The 23,764-nt window shown below is 34.7% G+C and overlaps 1 protein-coding gene across 1 annotated transcript in view; it reads right to left on the reverse strand.

Moving 5' to 3' along the window:
• LOC124531873 (gamma-aminobutyric acid type B receptor subunit 2) overlaps positions 1–23,764 on the reverse strand; it is a 164,324-nt gene that overhangs the window by 8,123 nt on the left and 132,437 nt on the right. Inside the window, exons 3-9 of the mRNA XM_047106436.1 lie at positions 15,165–15,346; positions 14,550–14,693; positions 7,533–7,645; positions 6,172–6,334; positions 4,796–4,861; positions 3,540–3,716; positions 3,037–3,276 (exon numbers count right to left, since the gene is read on the reverse strand). Coding sequence (XP_046962392.1) covers positions 3,037–3,276; positions 3,540–3,716; positions 4,796–4,861; positions 6,172–6,334; positions 7,533–7,645; positions 14,550–14,693; positions 15,165–15,346 — 1,085 coding nt within the window. The remainder of the gene's footprint in view (positions 1–3,036; positions 3,277–3,539; positions 3,717–4,795; positions 4,862–6,171; positions 6,335–7,532; positions 7,646–14,549; positions 14,694–15,164; positions 15,347–23,764) is intronic.

A 23,764-nucleotide genomic window follows, 5' to 3' on the forward strand; every position in this document is an offset into this window, starting at 1 on the left:
AGTGAAAGTCCAGTGTAGTAGTCCATGTGTATTAAAGTGTACGGTTGGTGCATTTGGCCAGCCCTGTGGAATAAGGTAAGAACTTTTCGGAACAGTTACAATAAAGTTAAGGTTAATGAATTTACAAATTATGGATACTCTTCCACAAATTGTTTAACACTTACGCCTAAAGCCTCCGATACGGTGTTGTCATTTGATTTTTTATTATTGATTTTATCACATTTTTGTTGCATATTATGGATATAGCAGGGGCTATTGAGTTTACTGTAATTATTATTGTAATTAATTGATCGATAATTTGTAAAACTGTAATTAATATTATTTTATACGGCATAGCACTTAATACTGGCATGTAAAACATTTAGACGATAGCGATAACAAAAGATAGAGAGGTTGGAGCATCATTGTAAAACGATAATATTATTTTGGCCATCCCGAACTACTGAAATTACACATAGCTACTTATAAATACAAGCCTATATCATTCCATGCCCTTTGGTTAAGATTAACGCGTTGAATCCACTGGGGCACCCCACCGATCAATTCATTCAGATTTGTAAATTAAATATTAACGGTAGAACGGTTGAATATTCCTGAATGTTTAGGCACTGACTCTTTGCAATAAATCACTCAAGCGATATCATTCTGTACCACAAACTCTAGAAATACTCACAAATCTAACTAAAATTGTTTACAATTACGGTGTTTATTTACGTGTTATATCATCGAGAATACTTTACGAATATATATTTGAATAGTTTTCAATGCTTTATTTCGTACCAGATGATATTTACATGTACCTATATGTCACCGTAAGATTACAAAATTCATTAGATTACAATCTGATGTGAGAGATTGTAAACCGAGAAATATGTTTGCAATTTAACGCTATATTGTAATCTATCGATGGGAAGCGGTTAAATTGTGAACTGGCGTAGAACGGCATGTCGCGCGCTGATTGGTTGAACGTTATGAGACAATCCGGGGGTGGCTCACAAAAGGCTCATAACGGTTTAAAATATTACTTTAAATTGCAATCATATTTCACAGGTCTCAATAAATCGACAGTTTACAATCTGTCTCGTCAGATTGTAATCAACGAATTTTGTAATCTTACAGTGACATATATAAGTTGTAAATAAGAAAGCTATACTGACAATTACTTCGTTGAAGATTTGTAGCAAGAATCGTGTTCGAAGCAAGTACTCTTTATACAGCAGGGTTTTAAAAGGCTTTATTTCCGCCACGTTAAATTTCTCTATTATATCATCAACTTTATATCCGTATCAAGCAAGTACGCTTCAAGACAATATTGTATCATATAACTCAATGTTCAAGAATGGTTTGTAAGTTTCTTCAAATGTTTGTGTGTAATATGTTGCAATTTTAATACAACATCACTTTAGGCGCTCTTATGTATATAATTCACATGTCTAATCTATATTAAGGTGCTTATCTAGGGCAAATAGATTGGATTAATTGTTTCGGTAAAAATTCGAGAGTATTCCAAATTTATGAGTAACTACTAGTCATGTATTAGACTTAACTTGACATATATTAGACAAAAAAGCAGCCTAAGTACCTACTTTCTTGGAGTTGAAATTTGCTTCATACATATATATGAAATACATATGAAATGTCATGAAATTCGGTACAGCGGTTTGGTCGTGAAAGAGCGTCAGACAGACGGACTGACAGAGTTACTTTAATATTTTTTTTTATTTTTTATTTATGGTATATGTTGGCGGACGAGCATATGGGCCACCTGACGCTCAGTGGTCACCATCACCCATAGACAATGACGCTGTAAGAATTATTAACTATTCTTTACATCGTCAATGTGTAGTTACACTGACTCACTCACCCTTCAAACCGGAACACAAAAATACTGAGTACTGTTATTTGGCGGTAGAATAACTGATGAGTGGGTGGTACCTACCCAGACGGGCTCGCACAAAGCCCTACAACCAAGTAAATTTTATATAGTTTATAATATTACTATAGATTTAGAACTTAAAATTCTTTCTAAGATCATTAATATTATGTATAGACCTAGACGATTGTGTTATCCAAAACTTATTTTATACAGGTTCAAAACGTCAGTCAACATTTTATTACAATAACATATTATATATTATTTTTTCCTTTTTTATTCCAATGTCAAAGGTCATTCGTCCCTGTGTCTCGTTGTTGAAAAAGTTTTATCCAAGTTATAGGATAAGAAAGAATTGTCTTCTGACGTAATTGATTTACAGCGAAACGAAACTTTACTAATATAATATTTGTTTCAAAAGCAAATTGTTTTAAACATATCTAGAAAGTTTAAGTAAAAACTCGTTTTATACAGAAATTATAGCACTACTGTATAAATATTGTGAATCAAATCAAATCGAATAGTAATTTTAAAAAACCGTTTTGATATTACGGATTAGACCTTGATTTTGTCGATCATCATCTTAACTACTATGCTAGAGGACCTACAATATATCTTAGTCTGAAATGCTGGAAAATATGACTACTAAGCAATTTTTCGTGACGAATACAAATATCTCAGATTGGTAAACGTTTACCATGATCTAGTCAATACAAGATATACTACGTGACATTGGCTATAGAATCTGTGCCCTGACAGCACAAATAAAAGGCATCAAACTAAGAATTGAATCGAATATAAGATTTACGAGTTGTTAAAAAAAATATCGAGATGGCCCAGTGGTTAGAACGCGTGCATCTTAACCGATGATTGCGGGTTCAAACCCAGGCAAGCACCGCTGATTCATGTGCTTAATTTGTCTTTAAAATTCATCTCGTACTCGGCGGTGAAGGAAAACATCGTGAGGAAACCTGCATGTGACAAATTTCATAGAAATTCTGTCACATGTGTATTCCACCAACCCGTATTGGGACAGCGAGGTGGAATATGTTCCAAACCTTCTCCTCTAAGGGAGAGGAGGCCTTTAGCCCAGCAGTGGGAATTTACAGGCTGTTTTTGTTGTTGTTGTTGTAAAAAAAATATATGATGTGTAACCAAATTACCGAAACGCCGAGAAAACTTAGATTCGCCAGTTGATTCAAGAATTCCTCTGCCATGTCTTTCCTATCGTAGTCGAAGTGTTCCAGGTCCAGTTTGGTCGTGTTTGTTTCAGAGTTCTGCCAGAGCTCTTGAGCTCGGCTCAGGGCTAAGGCAATCGCCCACACCGCGTCGTAAGTGTGCGGCGCGTAAGGAGATATGGGCACACCCAACCCTTGCATGTCGCGGTGGAACTTTTCATTTGTCTGTAAAATATTTACCTATTCAGAAGCCTTATTTTTTTAATTATCAATACGATTTTTAAATGCATATATTTCTATGTTAATCAATTTAAATAGTTTTAAATGCAGCTACTATTTATAGTTTAGATCATTATAATTGTAATTATGATAGCTTTCTTGATCGTACCGTAGCTGAAAAGGCCAATTAATAAACAATTTCTTTTACTATCTGTGTATGTGATCAGTAATCAATTTGTTAATATATATCTGAATGAGGTTTCACTCACAAGTCCAGAATATGAAACTACATCACCAACGATCCCCCTGTGCGCAGTAACAGAGACCAGGCCTTCCAGAGCTCTGGCAAGCTGAACTCGTGCGCACGGCGCAACGCCCCGTATCCGCGGCGGCGCGCCAGCTACCAGCCAAGCGTACTCCGCTCCAAACATGCCCAGTTGGTAGGCCTGCACTTCGAAAAATTAGTGAATATCATTTAAGCAATTTGCGTGTCTTAAAATAAGTAAGCTTATATATTAGCAAACACGTAATATATTAAAGAAAAAGCACTAATAATATTTTGTCATCTAGATAATATGATAAAGTATTTCTCCTTTTTTTTTTATTACGCTGGAAAAACGCTTTACGCGCTTCCCCCACGTGATGGAAAGTGGAGGGGTTTGTGGGACTCCCCGGAGCCCTGATCGCCGAGTGCGCCCAAGCACACCGGGTTTACCCACTAAAAAACCAGCGGTACCCTCTCCGTCTTTCAGCGGACGCCACGGGATCGCTTACGCATGTTACCGTGACGCCCTGACGGTCGGCCCGCTTATACGGGCCTTCAACAGCTAGGGGGGATTCCCAGGGTACTGGGACTCCCCCTGGTCCCTACGGGGCCTATTGAGGCGGAGGGAGAAGATGCGCGTAGCGCCTTTTCCTTCTCCCCGGTCGTCTTCTGCGGAGCGAGTCAGCGGCGGCATTTTTTTCCCGCTCCCGCTCCGCTGCTTCCTTCTGCGACATGACACTTTCGCAGAAGGAGCGCATCTCTGACCAGCACACCTCGCTACCGAGCATGGTGTTGATAACGCTCGGTAGCGAGAGGTCTCCGCCTATAGTCGCCGCAAGGATGTGCCTCTGGGGCCCCCACGCAGCACACTCGTACAGGGTGTGGTACGCCGTGTCCACTGGCGCACCACACTCGTGGCAGGAGGGTGACTCCTCCCGCCACGCTATCCTGTGCAGGTACTTACCGAAGCATCCGTGTCCGGTAAGTACCTGCGTCATTCTATACGACAGTGTGCCGTGCTTCCTCTCGACCCAGCGACTCAAGTGGGGACGGATCGCCTCCACTGTCGCTAGGCCCGCCGTGGGAGTCCCCAGATCATCCTGCCATCGGGCGATCAGGGCTTGCTGATAAAGTATTTTTCCTATGTTTTAGTTAAAATAAACGTAATATTTTTATATGCCATTTTGATAATTCAAAAAGTACTTCATTTTACTCCAACCGTATCTGTGTATCACAAGAAGTAATTAAAAAACGGCTCACCTCACAAAATATTTTTGGTAACATTTCCTGTGAAAAACTTCCAATGATGATTCTGGTATCCAGCTTCTGTAACAATTTAATCCATTGTAATAATCGTACTTTGTAACTGTCGCAATGTTTTCTGTTATAACAAGGAATTAAATGGGTCGTTATTATAGATACCTGAGAAATCATACTTGAGTTAAGAGCTGTTACAATTGATAACATATTCCATAGAGATGTTTTCTTTCATTGATTATGATTTTTTTATAATACGTGTTGAGTTTCAGGCAGGATATATTACAAACACATATATAATAGTATTTTACGTAAATGACTGTAGTTTTTAAATATTGGAAAAGAGTAACTACTCAGTTTCTTGCCGGTTCTTCTCGGTAGAATCTACTTTCCGAACCGGTGGTAGCTTCACTTAATTGTCAAATGACGATTCAAAAGTCCATGTAAAAGCCTACTTGAACAAAGTTTATTTTGATTTTGCTGTTTACCCGACGTCAGAATCCGTTAGTAAAAACAAATCGTTTCTTGAAATTGGTAACATAATTAAATCAAACGAGATGATAAAAGAATCTATTGAGTTAAAAATAACTGTAAGCGTTATAAAATAAGTTTATATATTAAACGAAATTAACGTTGAATTTTCTTCAAGTCTTGAATTTATTTTCATTGAAGCTTTTATATAAATTGATTCTCCTAAGAATAGAGATGAAGCCAGGACCGTTTGTCTGACGTAAGCGCAAGAAAAGTGGTTAGGTTATAAATATTCATCACCCTTGATAATACCTGTATCCCTTAGGGGATTGAAAAAATACTTCGTTATCGCATTTATTATTTCAAAGGTAGCAAGAGTTCTTTCAGTATCTTTGGATAATATGCTACTTTATTTTATTTTTTTGACATCACGATTTTGGTCTTATTATGGGAAATAAATTGATACCCTAAAGTTAAAACGTTCTATTGATATTTTTAATTTACCTCTGTAAAATCCATTCAAGGTCATTTACCAATCCAAGATGGCAAATATAACTCTCTTCTGTCTTATTTTTTGGACAATTTTATTTTAGTTCGATATGAAGACCAAATTACAAACGTCTAGCTGTCAGTCATATATGTGCATTCTTAGAGGTCAAGCTTGCTTTGTATCAAATTTTTATCAAATTCGGTTGAGTGGTTCGGCCGTTAAAGAGCAACAGTCAGATAGACAGATATGCATTTATATTATTAGCCATATCTATGGCTATGGCTTATTTAACCGAAGGCACAATGGACGTTACACAAAAATTCCGAATTAGCCAAAATGGACCTTGTTCCTATGGTACGAAAATACTTATTACTAAAACGCCTAGACGCTCGTCTGCAATTATAAATGTTACAGGTACCTTAAGTTGTTGTAACTGTTCTTTGAAGTCTGTTTCAGCGAATGTAATTGAGGCTGCACATGTGATATTAGCGGCTTCCAACTGGGTCACAAGTTCATTGACAGCCAAGGAGTACACTTCCTCGTTTTGGGAGAAGGCAGTTACCGTGTCCCATCCAAATTGTCTGCGAAATTATGGCATATTCTGTATAACCAGTTAACATCTTACAGTTTAGTGTTAGCTACATTGTTTAACGAATCTATTTGAACAAAGGAGTTTTGCAACTATCCATATTATTCATGAAAAATCAAATATCAGGTCACGAGATCAAATAATAACAATAATGAAACTAGAGAATTAGGTACAAAAATGATTAAATTAAGTTTTCATAATCTTAAATAGAAAATAACTTATTAAGAATTTGTTGTTGTTTTGATTATTCTTTGTTATTTTCGCTTTTCACAGTACAGATAAGATCTAATACGCCACATAGCTAGTCTGAAATAAATCACTAGTGAGTGGCAAATACTATGGTTTTTATTTAAAAAGTGAGTAAAATTGTTTAGTTATTTGAGTGTAGTTATTTTTTATGTATTATATTATTATACCTACTTTCGATTTATAATTTAAATAAGTTGTTAATGGTTAAATAAATAAAATAAATTACCAACGTCCATAGGTGGACAAACTTAGCAGAAAAACGACTTGAAGTGTGAAATTATGTTTTATTTAAGTTCTGTTGACCTATTGATCCTTGACGGATTAAAATAGTAATACAAAATCAGTTGGAAAAAATATTGTCAAGAAAGTTTGGCGTGGATTTACGTTATTATTATTATTATGAAAATAAAATCATAGGATCGAGTAGTAAAGATAGCATCCACTAAATTTTAATCCACTGAATTTATAGTTTTTAGTGCAGTGTTCAATGAGACAAATTGTCAATTTATCGCGATCGAATCTAAAGCATTTATTTAATTCAGCAATTAGTGCCTTTTATACGTATAGAAGTTGTATCGAAGTATAATCGGAATCGTATTGTAACAGATATACATTGAAAATATTGAAAATACCCTCAGTTATGATTAAGCTTAGGTTTACTTTTGTGATGAATTGTCTAAGTTGGATCGGAAAAAAATTGGGAATGTATCATTATCGTTATGAATTAGTAGAATTTCCCCCCAGTTATAGGCCTAAGGATTATTGGCTGCACATTTCTAATGACTAAGGGTTTTATAATGCTAAAGGAGAAATATTCTTATTCGAAATTCAATTGCAAGACCGTTAAAATAAAGGATCATTATTGGCTCCGCATTTATAATTTACAATGTAAAATATATTTAGACACAAATCGATAGTTGGGTGTCTTTTTAAATCGTTACCTTATAAAAGCTATTCTCGCGGGATTATGTGAGGAGTCAGGTGCAACTGTTCTGCAAAATAATGGGAACTCGGAACGGTCGCTCAGCGCTGGTGATGTTGAACCAAAGGATACCTGCAACAGAGTTTGGTATTATTAAATAAAGAAGCACTTTCCTGTATATCCTACTGCTGGACTAAGACCTTTCCATCTGGGAAATATATTCGACGCTAACGCTAAGATTTGCGATTTGTTTTTTATGAAATATAAGTTAGCGTACTGGCCAATAGACTACCTAATGGTGGTGACCACTGCCAACGGACTATTAGAAATATTAATTATTATTTATAATAATCAAGGAGCCTCTAATTCGACACCAACTGACAGGAACATGTATGTTCTAAACAAAAGCCAATTCCGCTGAAAAGCTGCTGCAGCTTGAAATAGCCAACCGAAAATAATTTCATAAAAAAACCCCAACGTAAACGAAATTGTAGTGTTTCGCAAAACGATTTTTTGCTGAAACAAAGCATCGCATGTCAATCAATCCTCCTGACAGTTACTTTATTTTCAAGAGCGGGACTAAGATAACAACTTACGCATGCGTATGTGAATTAAGGGAATTTATTATCTACGATATTTGGTGTTGAATAAAAACAAATACGCCTGCGGATAGGGATGCCCAACAAAGAGGCATTTATTTTTTTAGGCAAATTGTATATACCGTTTGATTACAATATAAATGAAATTTACTTCGATAGATTATAATCTACCGAAAAGTAATCCGTTAATTGTAAAATATGTTACGGTTCACAATCTTTAATAGTTTAAAATTTCGCTAGATAGATTATAATCTAAATTGTAATCTTTTTTTTTTCTTTTTCTTTTTTTTTGTATAGGTTGGTGGACGAGCAGATGGGCCAGCTGATGGTAAGTGGTCACCATCACCCATAGACAATGACGCTGTAAGAAATAATTACTGTTCCTTACATCGTCAATGTGCCATCAACCTTGGGAACTAAGTTGTTACGTTCCTTGTGCCTGCAGTTACACTGGCTCACTCACCCTTCAAACCGGAACACAACAATACTGAGTACTGTTATTTGGCGGAATAGATAACTGATGAGTGGGTGGTACCTACCCAGACGGGCTTGCACAAAGCCCTACCACCAAGTGAATCATATTTCACGGTTCACAATATTTCGACAGTTTACAATCTCACAGGATAGATTGTAATCTAATGATGTTTGTAATCTTACGGTTACATATACATGGCTAGCACCGTGAATATGAGTGAGAGACTTGCCTACCGCTGCGTATGCGTAAGAGAAAGGGAAGTCAGATAGACGCCGTAACGCATTACGTAACGAAGTGACTTACCCTTCCATACAAAGTTATCACTTAAAAATACTTGTAGAAAAATAAATTCGTTAAATCATCTATACTTATAATACAATTAGAGTGTCCGATTGTTACATAAAAATAATCAATTTTTACTGAATGCATATGTATGTTAATGTATACAAACACACACAACACAAACACACATACCAAAATAACATTTTTACAATTTTTGTTTGTCTTTTATTTCAGTCGCGGGTACAGCTTGTTTTAAATATATGGTTGATTATATCCAAAATAGAATTGTAATACATTGTCTTATATATCCAAAATAGAATTGTAATACATTGTCTTATATAATCTTAGACTATAGTTACTTTTTCAAGATACATGTTTTGGTTGCAAAGCGTCCACATGAGTCAATTATCGTCGACCGATCCCAAATCAAGTGCGTTTAAGGCAACTAGATTGCGGGCGAAAACAAAACAAAACTGAAATATAGGAAGACATCTCTTGTAAATAACGTTGCACAGATTTGCTGAAGTTGCAAATAGGTCCATGAAATTTACTTAAGCCATTGTCATATTAATGTATGGATTTTTAAAATACCATACATAGAATATATAAAGATAATATTTATGTTACAAAAAAGGATTGATAAAAATATATAACATGTGTTGTATGAGTTATAATCGTAGTTTAATATGACATCTTGATCGAAGAGAATTTTGTTCGAAGTCAAACTGCACTGAACTGATTCACAAAAACTTTGTTTAAGAGACTTGGAGCTCTACAAAATATCTACAGTAAAGTGAGCCATATCGTACACTAAACTTTTGTTATAAATATCAATAGCGACCTGGCCCGGCTTCATACGGGTGCATTACTGATACTAAATATACTACAGAATTTCATTATTTACGACATCATATTACACACACGGTCCAATTTTTCGCTTTTCATGCATAGCACATTAATTGAATTTGTAATTTTAGAAATATTACGAGATATTTCAATGAAGTAAAGTAAATTAAGAGCGCGGAAGAATCCCGTTTCTAAGGCTTCGTTACCTTTTGAGAAGATTTGAGCAAAATACGCCACTATACTTCAATTTTCGTTGTTGGATTAGTGAATAAACATTAGACAGAATTTCATATTTTCCTTCATTGTCAAGCACGAAATGAATCATAAACACAAATTAACCTATAGAGGTTTAATGGTGTTTTAGTACCTACAGGCATTGGCCTACTGGAATACTTCCAATCACAGTGTCACCTCGGTTCAATCTAGGATCCCGGGTTCGATTCCCGGCCGAGTCGATGCATAAAAATTTGTCTTGAGTCTTGGTGTTTGTGATATCGTCGTTCCTTCTGATTATCCATGACACAAGTGCTTTAGCTACATTGGGATCAGAGTAATTTATGTGATGTTGTTCAATATTATAGATAAGCCAAAAGAAATAACGAATACTCTATTCGATTCGATTTGTTTTACATAGATTGATGGAAAGTGTTTATCGAAATGTCACGAAGATAGCAAAGATTCTTTATTCGGAGAACGTGTCCAAGTTTAATTCGCAGCAAGGTTACCAGAAAACACATTCCCTCAGCTTTTGGGTATTTCAATGATTCAAACCCATTTCAGTTCGCACAGTCGGATTATTTGCACGTAAACGGTTTCCTGGCGTGTTTTAGACGGTATGAATCGCTTTCAGTAAGGCTTTTCTGTCAAATAAATTAAGTTTTGAGATATATTATTTCGATCCAAAATAAGAGAAGATTTTGTATAGCAAAAGAATCATCGATTTCCATTTTAGTTTTTTTTACATCTGTTTTTTGGTAGCGACGTTAAGTGAATATATTATTTTGATATCGTTGCTAAGAATATTTTATTAACAATATATTTTTTAAATAATCTAAAGAACAGATTATATTTAATGATAGCTGAAAAATTGGAAACTTTTTTGCGTTCGAGACTATACGTAGTGTTTGTATACTATTTAGTCAAAATGATTTGGTGTCATATCTTTCTGGACAACGACAAGAAAAAAATGCTGTCATAATACCAATCATGTAAACAATTACAGACCTCAGTCGTAACAATCAATCTCTTTCGTGTCTTCTCCATCCTAAGTGAAATTGGCGAAATAATCTGTGCCCTGTATGTGTGCCCGGCACAACTAAAAGCTGTTAAACTAAGAATTGAATTGAACAATCTTATTATCTATATTAATATTATACATTTGAGAGTAACTCTGTCTGTCTGAGTTTCTGTCATGACTAAACCGTTGAACTGAATTTGATGAAATCTGGTATGAAGCAATCTTTAAAAAGAAAGGACATCGGCTACTTTTTTTGCTTAACACAAAACAACCAATACGCTAAAACGCGAGCAAAGCCGCGCACCTACTAGTTACAGGTAAAGAAAATGCTATACATTTTTATGATGGTTTTGCTGAGTCAGGAAGGAAAGATGCATACATATATTATGGTTTTATCTATACATATTGAATATGGTGCTATTTGTCGTCACGGCCGTCAGACATCCCTCCATGTGAAACAGTATTACCCGCTTTCCGCGCCAATAGACGTTTCGCATCAAAAAACCTAACACAACAACATTTTTTCCAATTCGTCTAATCTTACTTTTTCACCGTTTTTTCCTCTTAAATAACTACTTTGTATAAGTTTCCCGTATCACTAACGACGTACCGATAACTTTTAACGAATGTCAAAGTATAACTTTATTCGATAGAACAATGAACGGTTGCTTTTACTATGAGTTCTTTATCTTATCTTATATTATATCTGTATCTTTTATATCGAATATCATCATTAGATGTAAAAAACAAAGTCTTTTACCGCTGCCTCCCCATATGCATGCTTAGATATCTAAAATTACGCAAAGGAATGTGATGCGTTTTTTTAATAGAAAGATTGATTCATGAGGAAGGTTTATGTATATAATACATGTCGATATATGTAGTAGAGAAACGCAGATAATTTTAGAGGTTTCGAAAATGATCAGTCCTGTCATCATCATCAGTCCGTTTTTGTCCATCGCTGGACATAGGCCTCTCCAAGTGCACGCCACTGTTGCCTTTCTCCGGCTACTCGCATCCAGCTCCTGCCTGCCGCTTTGTGTAATTGTGTCATTGGTACAAGTCATTTTTGCGTTTACCTCGCAAAAACTACGAGATAGATGAAAATGATGTACTACAGCACTGTACACCTTACGAAGATTTTCTAAAAAGTCCGCAATAGTTTATCACTTATGGTTAACCCACAATTACCATTTCTTAATATTTACTTTTTAATACGAGAACTAACGAACTACGAGAAATAACGGCTTGCTTTCAATAGAGCATTAATCCTTAACCAATTAAGTACCTTAACTATATTGTGAATTTAATATAGAGGTTAATATTGCCGTGCGAAGCCGGGGGTCGCTAGTAAAAATATATACATTTATAACATAGGTGTACATGAAGTATTATTATTACGTAGGTGTCGATTTTGAAACTCTATTTTCACTCTGCATTTTCGATACTAACGATCTCCTGTGGGTATCTGTCGGTGTGTTGGTGACCTCGGCTTAGTATCGTGGCGTATATGTCAGTTTCAGAAAAATGATGTCAGCATACAATTGCAGAAACAAACCCTGGTTTTAACGGACCTTAAAAAACTTCAATTTTTTACTGATAAGTTGTGAGATCAAACTAATGATATCTATAGAATGATTAACACTTTTATTTATGATTATGAAAGACCAGCTACACTCTGTGGTTTAACTTGCGCGAAATTTCAAGGTAATTGAACGAATTTATATATCTAGCAAGCAAGCTTACCCTTTAGACTGGTTCTTAATTGGGTCTATAGGCAATTGCTATAAAAACAAATAAAATTTTAGACCACGATTATTCGAGAGAAACAATTAGGATGTATAGGGTGGAAAATCATCTAGTATATATTTTGTTACAGAAGGAAATAATTTAGTGGTGACAGGAAGGCTGGTTAATTTATCGCTGAGTAAATCGAGATTCCGTGTCTACAAACCATTACTCTGGGCGGTCTTGATTTTAACAGTAATTATTTTCAATTATGTTATATACACATAAATACTTTCATTACATTTAATGATATATATATCACCGTAATTACTTCGATAGATTGTAAACTACCGATTAATAACGGTGACATGTGATTGGCCGCTCTTACAGACCGCCCAATCAGAAAGAGCTTTCGACAGTTGACAATCTAATGCGGGGCAGATTGTAATCTAACGATTTAACTTCGATATATATAGAGAAAAATAATGCGTTAAATTGCAATCATATTTCACGGTTCACAATATTTCGACTGTTTACAATCTGACGGGATAGATTTTAATCTAAAGAATTTTGTAATGTTATCGTGATATATACATACTACATTTAGAATTCATAATTTATTTTATAATTTTGATAAACACATATACTTTTTTGTCCCATTTGCTATCGAAACACTTGGATCTAGATAGAGTGGTAGTGCACAAAGCTTTATTAAAAGTATAACACCTCGCCTTATTGCCTCCACTGGTGACAGAAGGGCTGATTTGTTTTTTGCTAAGAAGATTGGAATTACGATCCAACGGTGAAATGCTGCTAACATTCTTGCCACCATTCTACCCGTTCAAGATTTATACAGTATCCATTTTTAATCCATATTTGTATATATTTAAGGCCTAAATGTTAGTAATTCTTATGTATATATTAATTTGCTTTATTTAAATTATAATTTTTAAATATCTTATGAGATTCGTTGTGAGATCGACTAGTTTGGATTGTTATGGTCAAACTTAATTTTATTTAGTTAGGCTCCTAATAGCTAAGAATCCTTAAAGAATTGGGCACTAAACATATTTTATTAAAATAACATTTTTTTTCTTATAATTTATACACTTATCACGCAAAGAGTGAAAAAACCCAGTGATTATATTATAATAGAAAAGCACATTAGTTTATACATTAAAGTCATTAGCTAAGACTTGAATTAAGGGGATTGTATAATGTATATGAGGCATTGCATTGACGTTTAAAAGCGTGGCGCATTTCAAAGACCCCGCTAATATTCGCTGCAGGCACTACAACATTCTTTTGTAAGGCGTGAAATTTTTAGTGACCTCAGTGACTTATTCTAGCACGAATGGCGAAAATAGCACCCTTTCATAAAAATGTGTTTTAGCGTAGCAAGAAAAAGTATTTTCTTTCTTGAATGAAATTCTGATGTTTGAAATCTTTTGCTTAATACCTCGTATTTTAGTTTCACATTGCTCTAATGCGGGTTGGTTGATACACACATAGAAGATTTTCATCATACACATACATAATTTACATCTCGCCGGGACGAGGGGGTTTTCTTTGTCCCGAGGTATATATCCATCTAAGAGACTGGCCTCTACAGGCAATCCATGGGCTGGAGCGGTAAGGTAGCATGCGCAAGAGATCCCGTGACGCCCCCAGAAAAGAAGGAGTAGATACTACTGGGTATTCAGTGGTATTGCCGCGCTATTGGCGCTGGTGAGTCAAACATACCCCTGACTTCAGATTTGTAAAAAAATGTCATAAAATTAAACCAATCCTAAAATTCAAAACGGACATTATACGTGTTCTAGAACGCTAGAAAAAATAATAAACAGTTTAATATTGCAAAAGTCTTACCTGAACAATGTTCCAATATGGCACAATTTTAGCGATGCTCTCGGTGACTTCAGAACAGGCAGTGCCGAGGAGCATAACTAGTCTCGACTGCCTTTCCGTATAGAGAGCGTGGAAAAATCGATCCACGCCTACACCTGGATCGCACTGTACAAACGTGTAATTATTTTTAATCTTTTATTAAGTGATCGTGATTGAACAAGTGGTAATCTGGCGTAAGAGGATACAAATGAGTTTCATAAAAGATTAAATGATATCATCCTTTTTGGGTAGCTAATTAATTCACAGAAGCGCAAAACAGTAAAATTATTTTGTAGCAGACTTTCCATACATATAAACACTATCAGAATACTGTAGAACTTCAATGTTCAGACCACTTTGGGACCTATGAAATATATTTTAATTTAAAAGAATAGACACAAATTAATTATTATTTATAAACTGATACAAAACTCCCTAGTGAAACATCAATCATTTCAAATCCTGTATCCACAAAACATGGATACAGGATTTGAACTTTTCGTAAAGTATTGGCCCCATAAGGTAATGGTCTGTTAAGGGTATATATAATAACTTTAAAATGCTTGGTATGGTTTGAGCGGTTCTCAGAGTTCTTACCTTAGTATCGTTGGTTATCAGATGAAGCCTGTACCCAGGTAGCAATGATCTTCTATTGACATGGTCCACGGCTAGCTTTGCAGCGGCCAGTTCCGACATCCCGTCAGCTCTTGGGTGGTCACCAACCGACAGCTCGAAAAGTCCCAGTATTGAGACGATACGACTCGTGTTTCTTTGGTGATCTGATGAGAAAGATTCTATTTAGATCATAATCTCTACATATTATAAAACAAAGTCCCCCTGTTCGCGATAAAATTCAAAACTACTGAATAGATTTCCATGCGGTTTTTTACTAATTGACAGAGGCAGTCATGAGGAAGGTTTAAGTATATAATTTGTCCAGGTTTTTGTGTAAACTTGTTGAAATAAAACTACAATTGTTAAACATGTCGGAAAAAGCAACAAATGGTAAAAAATAAAAAATAAATTTATGTCCACCTACCGAAGCTGAGAACACGAGACGAATTGTACATGTAAATAAAGAAAACCACGCTAGAAAATTAATAACAAATAAGTATAAATTATTACAAGTGAGATAGATACCTACAACACATCGAACAAATAAAAATTATAAAAGCAGCGCTACTATTGGACAACAACACTACAATTTAATGGGACTGCCTATCTTAAATTGATTATGACCATAATCTAAATCAAAGTCAAAATATTCTGGTTTCAAGTTAAACTTTCGAATCGCCATCAAAGCTACAACTTTGGTGGAAGGGCTTTGTGCTAGTCCGTCCGGGTAGGTACCACCCACTCATCAGATTTTCGAACGCCAAACAATAGTACGCAGTATTGTTGTGTTCCGGTTTGAAGGGTGAGTGAGCCAGTGTAACTACAGGCACAAGGGACGTAATATTTTAGTTTCCAAGGTTAGTACGCATTGACGATTTAAGGAATAGTTAATATTTCTTTCAGCGTCATTGTCTATAAATAATGGTGACCACTTACTAATAGTTGGCCCATATGCTTGTCCGCCAACCTATAGAATAAAAAAAAGCCGGTTCGAAAATAAGATTAAACCGAAAAGAATCTCAGTAGTTTCTATTTTCCATCATTTACAGGGTACGTCATTAAACAACACTATTATTTTTTACATTATATACATTTATCCTGCCTAGAATTCAATAAACACTGTTTAGTCCATTTCTCTTTTCTTTAATATAAACTTGTACTGATTGGTATGCTTCATTTATCTCTGGTTTCATGATATGACCTTTATTTTTTTTAATCACATTATTTTAAAAAAAGGTAAATAATTTTGTCGCAATGATGTAACTGTAGACTTACATATAATTACCGTAACTATTTTCACTTCCTTTCGCAGCTGTGTTCAATCCTTGAGCAGGATAAAAGAAAAATTAAGTAAGCAAACTCACAGTCGTTAAGCTCCTGTTTAAACTGGAGGACGAAATTTTAAAACAGTCTAAGCTGTAGTTTGTAAAGTATGAATGCAGTTTCAAAGTCTGTACCTTAACGCGGTAAAGTAATATTGCTATGATAAATATTACTCGAATTTAGTATATTTTGTTGAAGAAGAGCGTGAAAGTGAGAGCCGGGATGGCCCAGTGGTTCGAACGCGTGCATCTTAACCGATGATTTCGGGTTCAAACCCAGGCAAGCACCACAGAATATTCATGTACTTAATTTGTGTTTAAGCATGCTCGTGTTCGGCGGTGAAGGAAAACATCGTGAGGAAACATCCATGTCACTAATTTCATAGAAATTCTGCCACATGTGTATACCCGCATTGGAATAGTGTTGTGGAATGTGTTCCAAGCCTTCTTCTGAAAGGGAGAGGAAGGCCTTAGCCCAGCAGTGGGATATTTACAGGCTGTTGTTGTTCTTGAAGCCAGAGATATATAGTTTTAAATTTTCTGACCGTATTTGCTGCGAAGTTTTCTTGTAAAGGACGTCTAATAAGAATTCCACTAGAGCTTTGAATTTAAACTTTTCACTCCTAAATACTTTTGGATCAGATTATATAGTTAATTAGTTATATAAATGAAAATTTATTTTGTTTGAAACTGGAAATTAACTTTGTTTGGTTTGGTTCAATTGGATTAGGGGAGTGATGTAATATTTTTTTGTTTGTTGGGGCAGGTCTTCGGAAGTAATGGTAAGTGTTGTAGCACAATTATATTTATACAATAGTTTTTTATTCATAAATTAAACCAGTTCGAGGCGGGTAGCTAGTTGCTATTTTTATAAATTTAGGTAGTATTTGACCAGTTTACTGAAAAAAACCCACATTACAGAAGAATATTTTATAATTTTATTAATAACTATTAATAACTATTTCTGTGCTCGCGACTTTGTACGCGTTTAAATTTAACAAAACTAAATGTTATTGTAGTCTAAGTTTATCCATATTATATCAGTTATCTGCCAGTGAAAGTCCCGCCAAAATCGGTGCAGCCGTTCCAGAGATTAGTCGGAACAAACAGACAGACAAACAAACAGACGGATAAAAAGAAAATGTAGAAAATGTTATTTTGGTATATGTACCGTGAATACATACATAATATGCATTGAGACAAAAAGGGCTATTTTAATATTACAAACTGACACTACAATTTTATTATATGTATAGATAATCTATTTAGTTAACTTGTTTTATCAATCAACTTCTTTTATTTAAGATAAAAGAATAATGCCTCTATTGAGAGAGATTTCATTCTTTTTTCAAACACTTGAGCCGTCAAAAAGAATTGAATGTGTACGTTTTTGAACAATGACAAGAAAAGATGGCCCGTAAATGATTGTTATGAAATGAATACAAAAGCATTCAATGGAAAATTACGCGTTGGAAAATGTATTTAACTAAAAAAATGTTCCTTCAATTTAGTTTTTATTACCTATCAAATTCGTAAACTTTACATTTAAGGTAATTTCTTATTGTGGAACATTTTAAAGATATATGGACAGGAGTAGTGTTTGTCATACCTATTAATTCGAAAAAATTTGACTGAGATTGGATTCTGTTGTATATTTTTATTATTTTATTGCATAATGTAAAGTAAAAAAAGAAACAGCCTGTTAATTTCCCACTGCTGGGATAAGGCCTCCTCTTCCATTAACCCTTTCACCGCCAGCGTCGGATTTATCCGACAAAACAATTCGAGCTCATTCCGCCTGAGTCGGATTTATCCGACACAAAACCCTGTCTATTATATGTTCAATTTCTAAAGGTATTATGATGTTTTAGCCTAAAATACATATTTTTTTCGAAAGTTTATCTATTCAACCTTTTATTTAGTCTTATAATTCACATTTACTGTATCAAGAAACAAAATGAAATACTATTTCATTACGGTAAATTTACTAATATTATTCAGGAGAAAATGCATTGACTTCCAACGCCTGTGTCGTATTTATCCGACCGTAGTGAGGAGACATAATGTTAGAATTTATAAGATATGGAATATTTTTAAACAAACATATTGTATTAAATACCAAGTTAATAATAATAATTTAATAAAAAAGCACATTATGTTATTGTTATTTAATAACGTGTGGTTTTTAATCTGTGTAAATATATAATTTTCTAAGAAATTAGCGATTTAGTTATTTATGTATGGATAACTATAAATTAAAATTCCCATCCCTAGACTGTGTCCATTTTGCTAATATAGCCAGCGCCTGTGTCGGATAAACACGACCGTTCATGACGTCACAGCCGAGTTGAACCGTATGGAACTTTCGATTAGTGTTGCGCGAGTTTTTGTAATAGTTTTATGTTCCTGTTTTAATTCCCATGACGACTGCTGAAGCATTAATACGGATTCTAGACAAAATTCAATATTGATGAATTTTGTTATAATTTGTATTAATTTTTTTTAGTTATTTTTTTGTGTTATTTCAACTGAGGTAGGGTTACAGCAGGACATATCCTCCTCGAAATATGGAGTAGACTGACGGTGAGTAAGGTGACCAGAGCTCCTGGGGGGGTGTTCGGCAATGCGCTTGCGGTGCTTTTAGTTTTTAGTGTTACAAGCTACGGTTGTCACTTACCATCAGGTGAGCCCTACGCTTGTTTGTCGACTTAGTTGTATAAAAATTATATTAATAATAGTAATGTATCATTTTTAAAATTTTCATTCAGTAGTAGTAGTATACTGTAGTAGGTAAGTATAGATGTAGTTGTTGGTTAACCAAGCTCGTAAATACAATATCATTATTATAGCGAAATATCGACATTAACATTGAAAAATGTACCCACAACCCTATTTGTTGTAGGTATTATTTATTGTTAAATGTGCCGGGCTCTGGGGGCACGCCAATCGGTAAAAAGTCTGGCGGTGAAAGGGTTAAGGAGAGGGTTTGGAACATATTCCACGACGCTATTCTAATGCGGGTTTAGACACATGCAGATTTCCTCACGATGTTTTCCTTCACCGCCGAGCACGAGATGAATGATAAAGACAAATTAAGCACATATATGTATAGTGGTGCATGCCTGGGCTTGAACCCGCAATCATCTTTTAAGATGCACTGGGCCATCTCAGCTCATTTTTTATTGCATACGGCTCTCTTATACCGTCTTCGTTGTTGTTGCTGCTATCTACTGATTTGTAAGTGAAAGGAACACATGTTTACCTACACACTTTTGTAACGAAATTCAAGCTTTTCATCATATATTTATTAATATTTTACATCAAATCAAATCAAAATAAACTTTATTCAAGTTGACTTTTACAAGCACTTTTGAATCGTCATTTTACAATTAAGTGAAGCTACCACCGGTTCGGATTTAAAAAATACAGTCATGGTAGTTACATACAATTATTCAAATTAATATATCCTGCTTGGAAGTCAACAGGTAACTCCACGCTTTTTTATCATCTTTAAAATCTTGGATCGAATAATATGCTTTTTCTACCAATGGAATTAATCAAAATTTATGGACAGTTTTCATAAATTTTGATGAATATTTTTATAAGTAGATAGCGCCATCTATCTCAACATACCAATGCGCCAACAACCTTGAGAAATGAGATGTTGTGTTTTTAAATATCTTTATATAATTTTAATTGAAATAACATTTACCAGTATGATTATTGATTCGGTTATCGACACCGTACAGCGGGACTCCCGTCACTTCCTCTCGTGGCGTGGTAGATGGTACTGCCTGGCACGAGAAAAAATGGCGGTTGATTTTGAAGGGGAGTGAGGACTGAAAACGAAGTTCTGAGATTGGCTAAAAGTGATAATTAAGATATGCATCGATTGGTTAATTAATATAGTGGTATCATTTAATGTTATGTGATTTGTTTTATTTTAATTCTGCCTCTTCAAACTGGAATACAACAATACTGAGTATTGTTGTTTGACGGTAGAATTTGTAATGAGTGTAGTGTTCACAGATCTGTACTAAAATATTATTGAATATTCGATGTATATTTCGTATATTATCTGTATAATTATGTCAGTAAAATGGTTTCATTTTGGTTACTTGGTTGTATAGCAATTAAAGTAAATATTTTATATTCCTAACAAAGGAGGGATGTAGTGTACACAGATCTGTACTAACATATGATTGAATATTAGATTTATATTTTTCATAAATATATTTATTATCTGTATAATTATGCATCTGTGATCTGTCATCTCGAGAGACACTCGATAAAAGAGAATACATACGAGTATATAAAGAATGGGCGCGCTGTAAAGACGGTGTATGTGCAAAGCGAGCTGATATTTACATATAATATCTATTTAATCTATTTGGTAAATCGATCTTGTGAACATTACAATGAGTGTCCTACCTAACTAGACGGTCTCCCAGCACAAAGTTATTTCCAGACACTTTACGGTCACATTTCTTTGATGCAATAACAACAACAACAGCCTGTAAATTCCCACTGCTGGGCTAAAGGCCTCCTCTCCCTTTGAGGATAAGGTTTGGAACATATTCTACCATGCTGTTGCCATACCAATGCGGGTTGGTGGAATGCACATGTGGCAGAATTTCTATGAAATTTGTCACATGCAGGTTTCCTCACGATGTTTTCCTTCACTGCTGAGCACGAGATGAATTATAAACACAAATTAAGCACATGAATCAGTGGTGCTTGCCTGGGTTTGAACCCGCATTCATCGGTTAAGATGCACGCGTTATAACCGCTGGGCCATCTCGACTCTTTCTTTCTTTGATGCGTCTTTTTCTTTTTAACTCCAGACAACACTAACTTATAATATTTTGAATATTCGAATATAAATTCGTACTATAGCAAACCTTTATTGGTTTTGCGATCTTGTGAGGAAGGATTCTAGGTCAATTGGTTTCGAAGTGGTTCAAGTGGAGTTTCGTAGTTTCCGTTCGAACATATGACACTAGGTATATACATGTTAGGCATGAGCATTATTGAGGCGACTAGTACAATATATATGTAGTACATACATGACTGACCTAAGTCCTGTAAATACAATATGAATTTTGATGTAAGATATTGTAATTTCAGTAGTTCAGGATGGCCAAAATAATATTATCGTTTTACAATAATTCTTCAATCTATCTTTTGTTAGAATGCCAGGCTATCGTCCAATTGTTTTCTAATGACAGCTCAATCATATTTAAAATAAGAAATAGTGTTACATGCTAGTTTTAAATGCTATGCCATATAAAATAATATTAATTACAGTTTTACAAATTATTGATCAATTAATTACAATAATAATTGTATATAATAAAGTATATTCAATAGCCCCTGCTATGTTCATAATATGCAATAATAATGTGATATTAATTTTGATATAGAATCAAATGTCATAACACCGTATTGAAGGCTAGGGTTACTCTCGTATAACAATATATAATTTCGAAATAAGATAAATGAAGGGGAGCCGGCAAGGTTCGACATACATATTCAGGAAATAATACAACAAATGTATAGTTAGATTATCGTATATTGTTTTTTACAATATTTTATAAGCCACGACACTATATCTCGTATCCATTTTTGACAGTTGGCCATTAAGAATCAAATCTCCAAGCTTAGTGATTATAATCAAAGTATTTAATTAACTGATGCTGCGACATATACTTGTATCTATATTATAAGGAGAATTAGTGTGACTTTCCGAACGTCACGCGTCAAGCTGACGGATGTCTTTTAAAATTATTTCTCTTTTTGGCGGGACTGGCGAGAGGTGGCGCGAAATACGGTCAGGCGTATCATTGTTTTACTGTTTTGTAATATTATTAGAAAACCAGAAATTGATTGAAGTATTTTGTTGTTAATTATTATTATTTTATATCCTTGTAATAAATTTGTTATAAAAGTAATTTTGTTTTGTTAATATCAGAAGTGGGATTTCAAACTCACTTTTTAATTGGTTTCTGGTTCTAATAATTCTTAATAGCTTTTATTTTTAAACATAATTTGAGTTTTTGTTTGGTGTATTTATTTAAATTGTAACTATGGGAAAACGCAAGTGTAGCCGTTCTAAAGATTATAACGTTCCGAAGCGTCGTCATCGTTCCCGTAGTCGTTCTACGCACCGTTCACGATCTAGTAGTATTTCTAATAACTCGGAATTATGTGAGTCATTGAATACAATTATTACTCGACTTAATGCGCTAGAGGATAGATCCTCAGTGCCCGTATCATCTAATTTTAATGTTGAAAATAATAATACGGCAAGTGATACTGCTACTAAGATAGTTGAAGCTATTCATAATTTAAAAAGTAGTTCTCGCAACTATTACGTTTCTAATTTTGATCCAAATGTGCACAATATTGATTCTTGGTTTGATGAAGTCGATCGTGCACAAAGTATTAATAAATGGAGTGATATAGAATGTTTGTCACGCGTAGGGAACTGTCAAAAGGTGACGCAAAGTCTTGGTTAGACGATTGGGTCACCACGGATCGTTCATGGAGTAATTTTAAAAATGATTTTAAATCCTTATGTGTTAAAAATGTTGATGTGGCTAATATATTGTATGACGTCATGAGTACAAATTCGGATGATTATCCTACATATGCCGAATATGCTCGTCGATCTTTACTACGTTTGCGTATGGTAAGGTTTGCGTATGGTAAAGGTTTAAGCGAGGAACTTATTAGCGCAATTGTGATACGGGGAATTAATGAACCACATGTAAAAGCCTCAGCTAGCAATGGAAAACTTATGCCCTGTGATTTAGTTAATTTCTTGTCAACTTTCGTTAAACCAGTATTAGTTAAAAATGAGAATTTCTTGTCAAACAACTCTTCAACGCGCAAACACATAATAAAATCATATTCAACTAAGCGTATGCCCCTTATTACATCATATAAGTGTTTTACATGTGGTCAAACGGGCCACAAACAAGCCGTTTTTCCGACGAATAAAAAGTCACCAATAAACAATAACGATGAAAACCGAATACAAAAATAACTTGTGCATATTGTAAGAAACTCGGTCATCATATTAGTATTTGTTTTGCTAAGCAACGTTCCGATCAGAGAAAAGGTCACGTTAATTTTTGTTCTTTGCCTAAATTAAATAATTCTAGGGATGTAATGGTTGGAGTGGTTCAAGGTATACCTATTGATATCCTCATAGACAGCGGTGCTTTAGACGTGTCACTTATTTCGTCCTCCGTGGTT

The sequence above is a fragment of the Vanessa cardui genome, chromosome 8 (genome assembly GCF_905220365.1).
Source record: "Vanessa cardui chromosome 8, ilVanCard2.1, whole genome shotgun sequence".
NCBI lineage: Eukaryota > Metazoa > Arthropoda > Insecta > Lepidoptera > Nymphalidae > Vanessa > Vanessa cardui.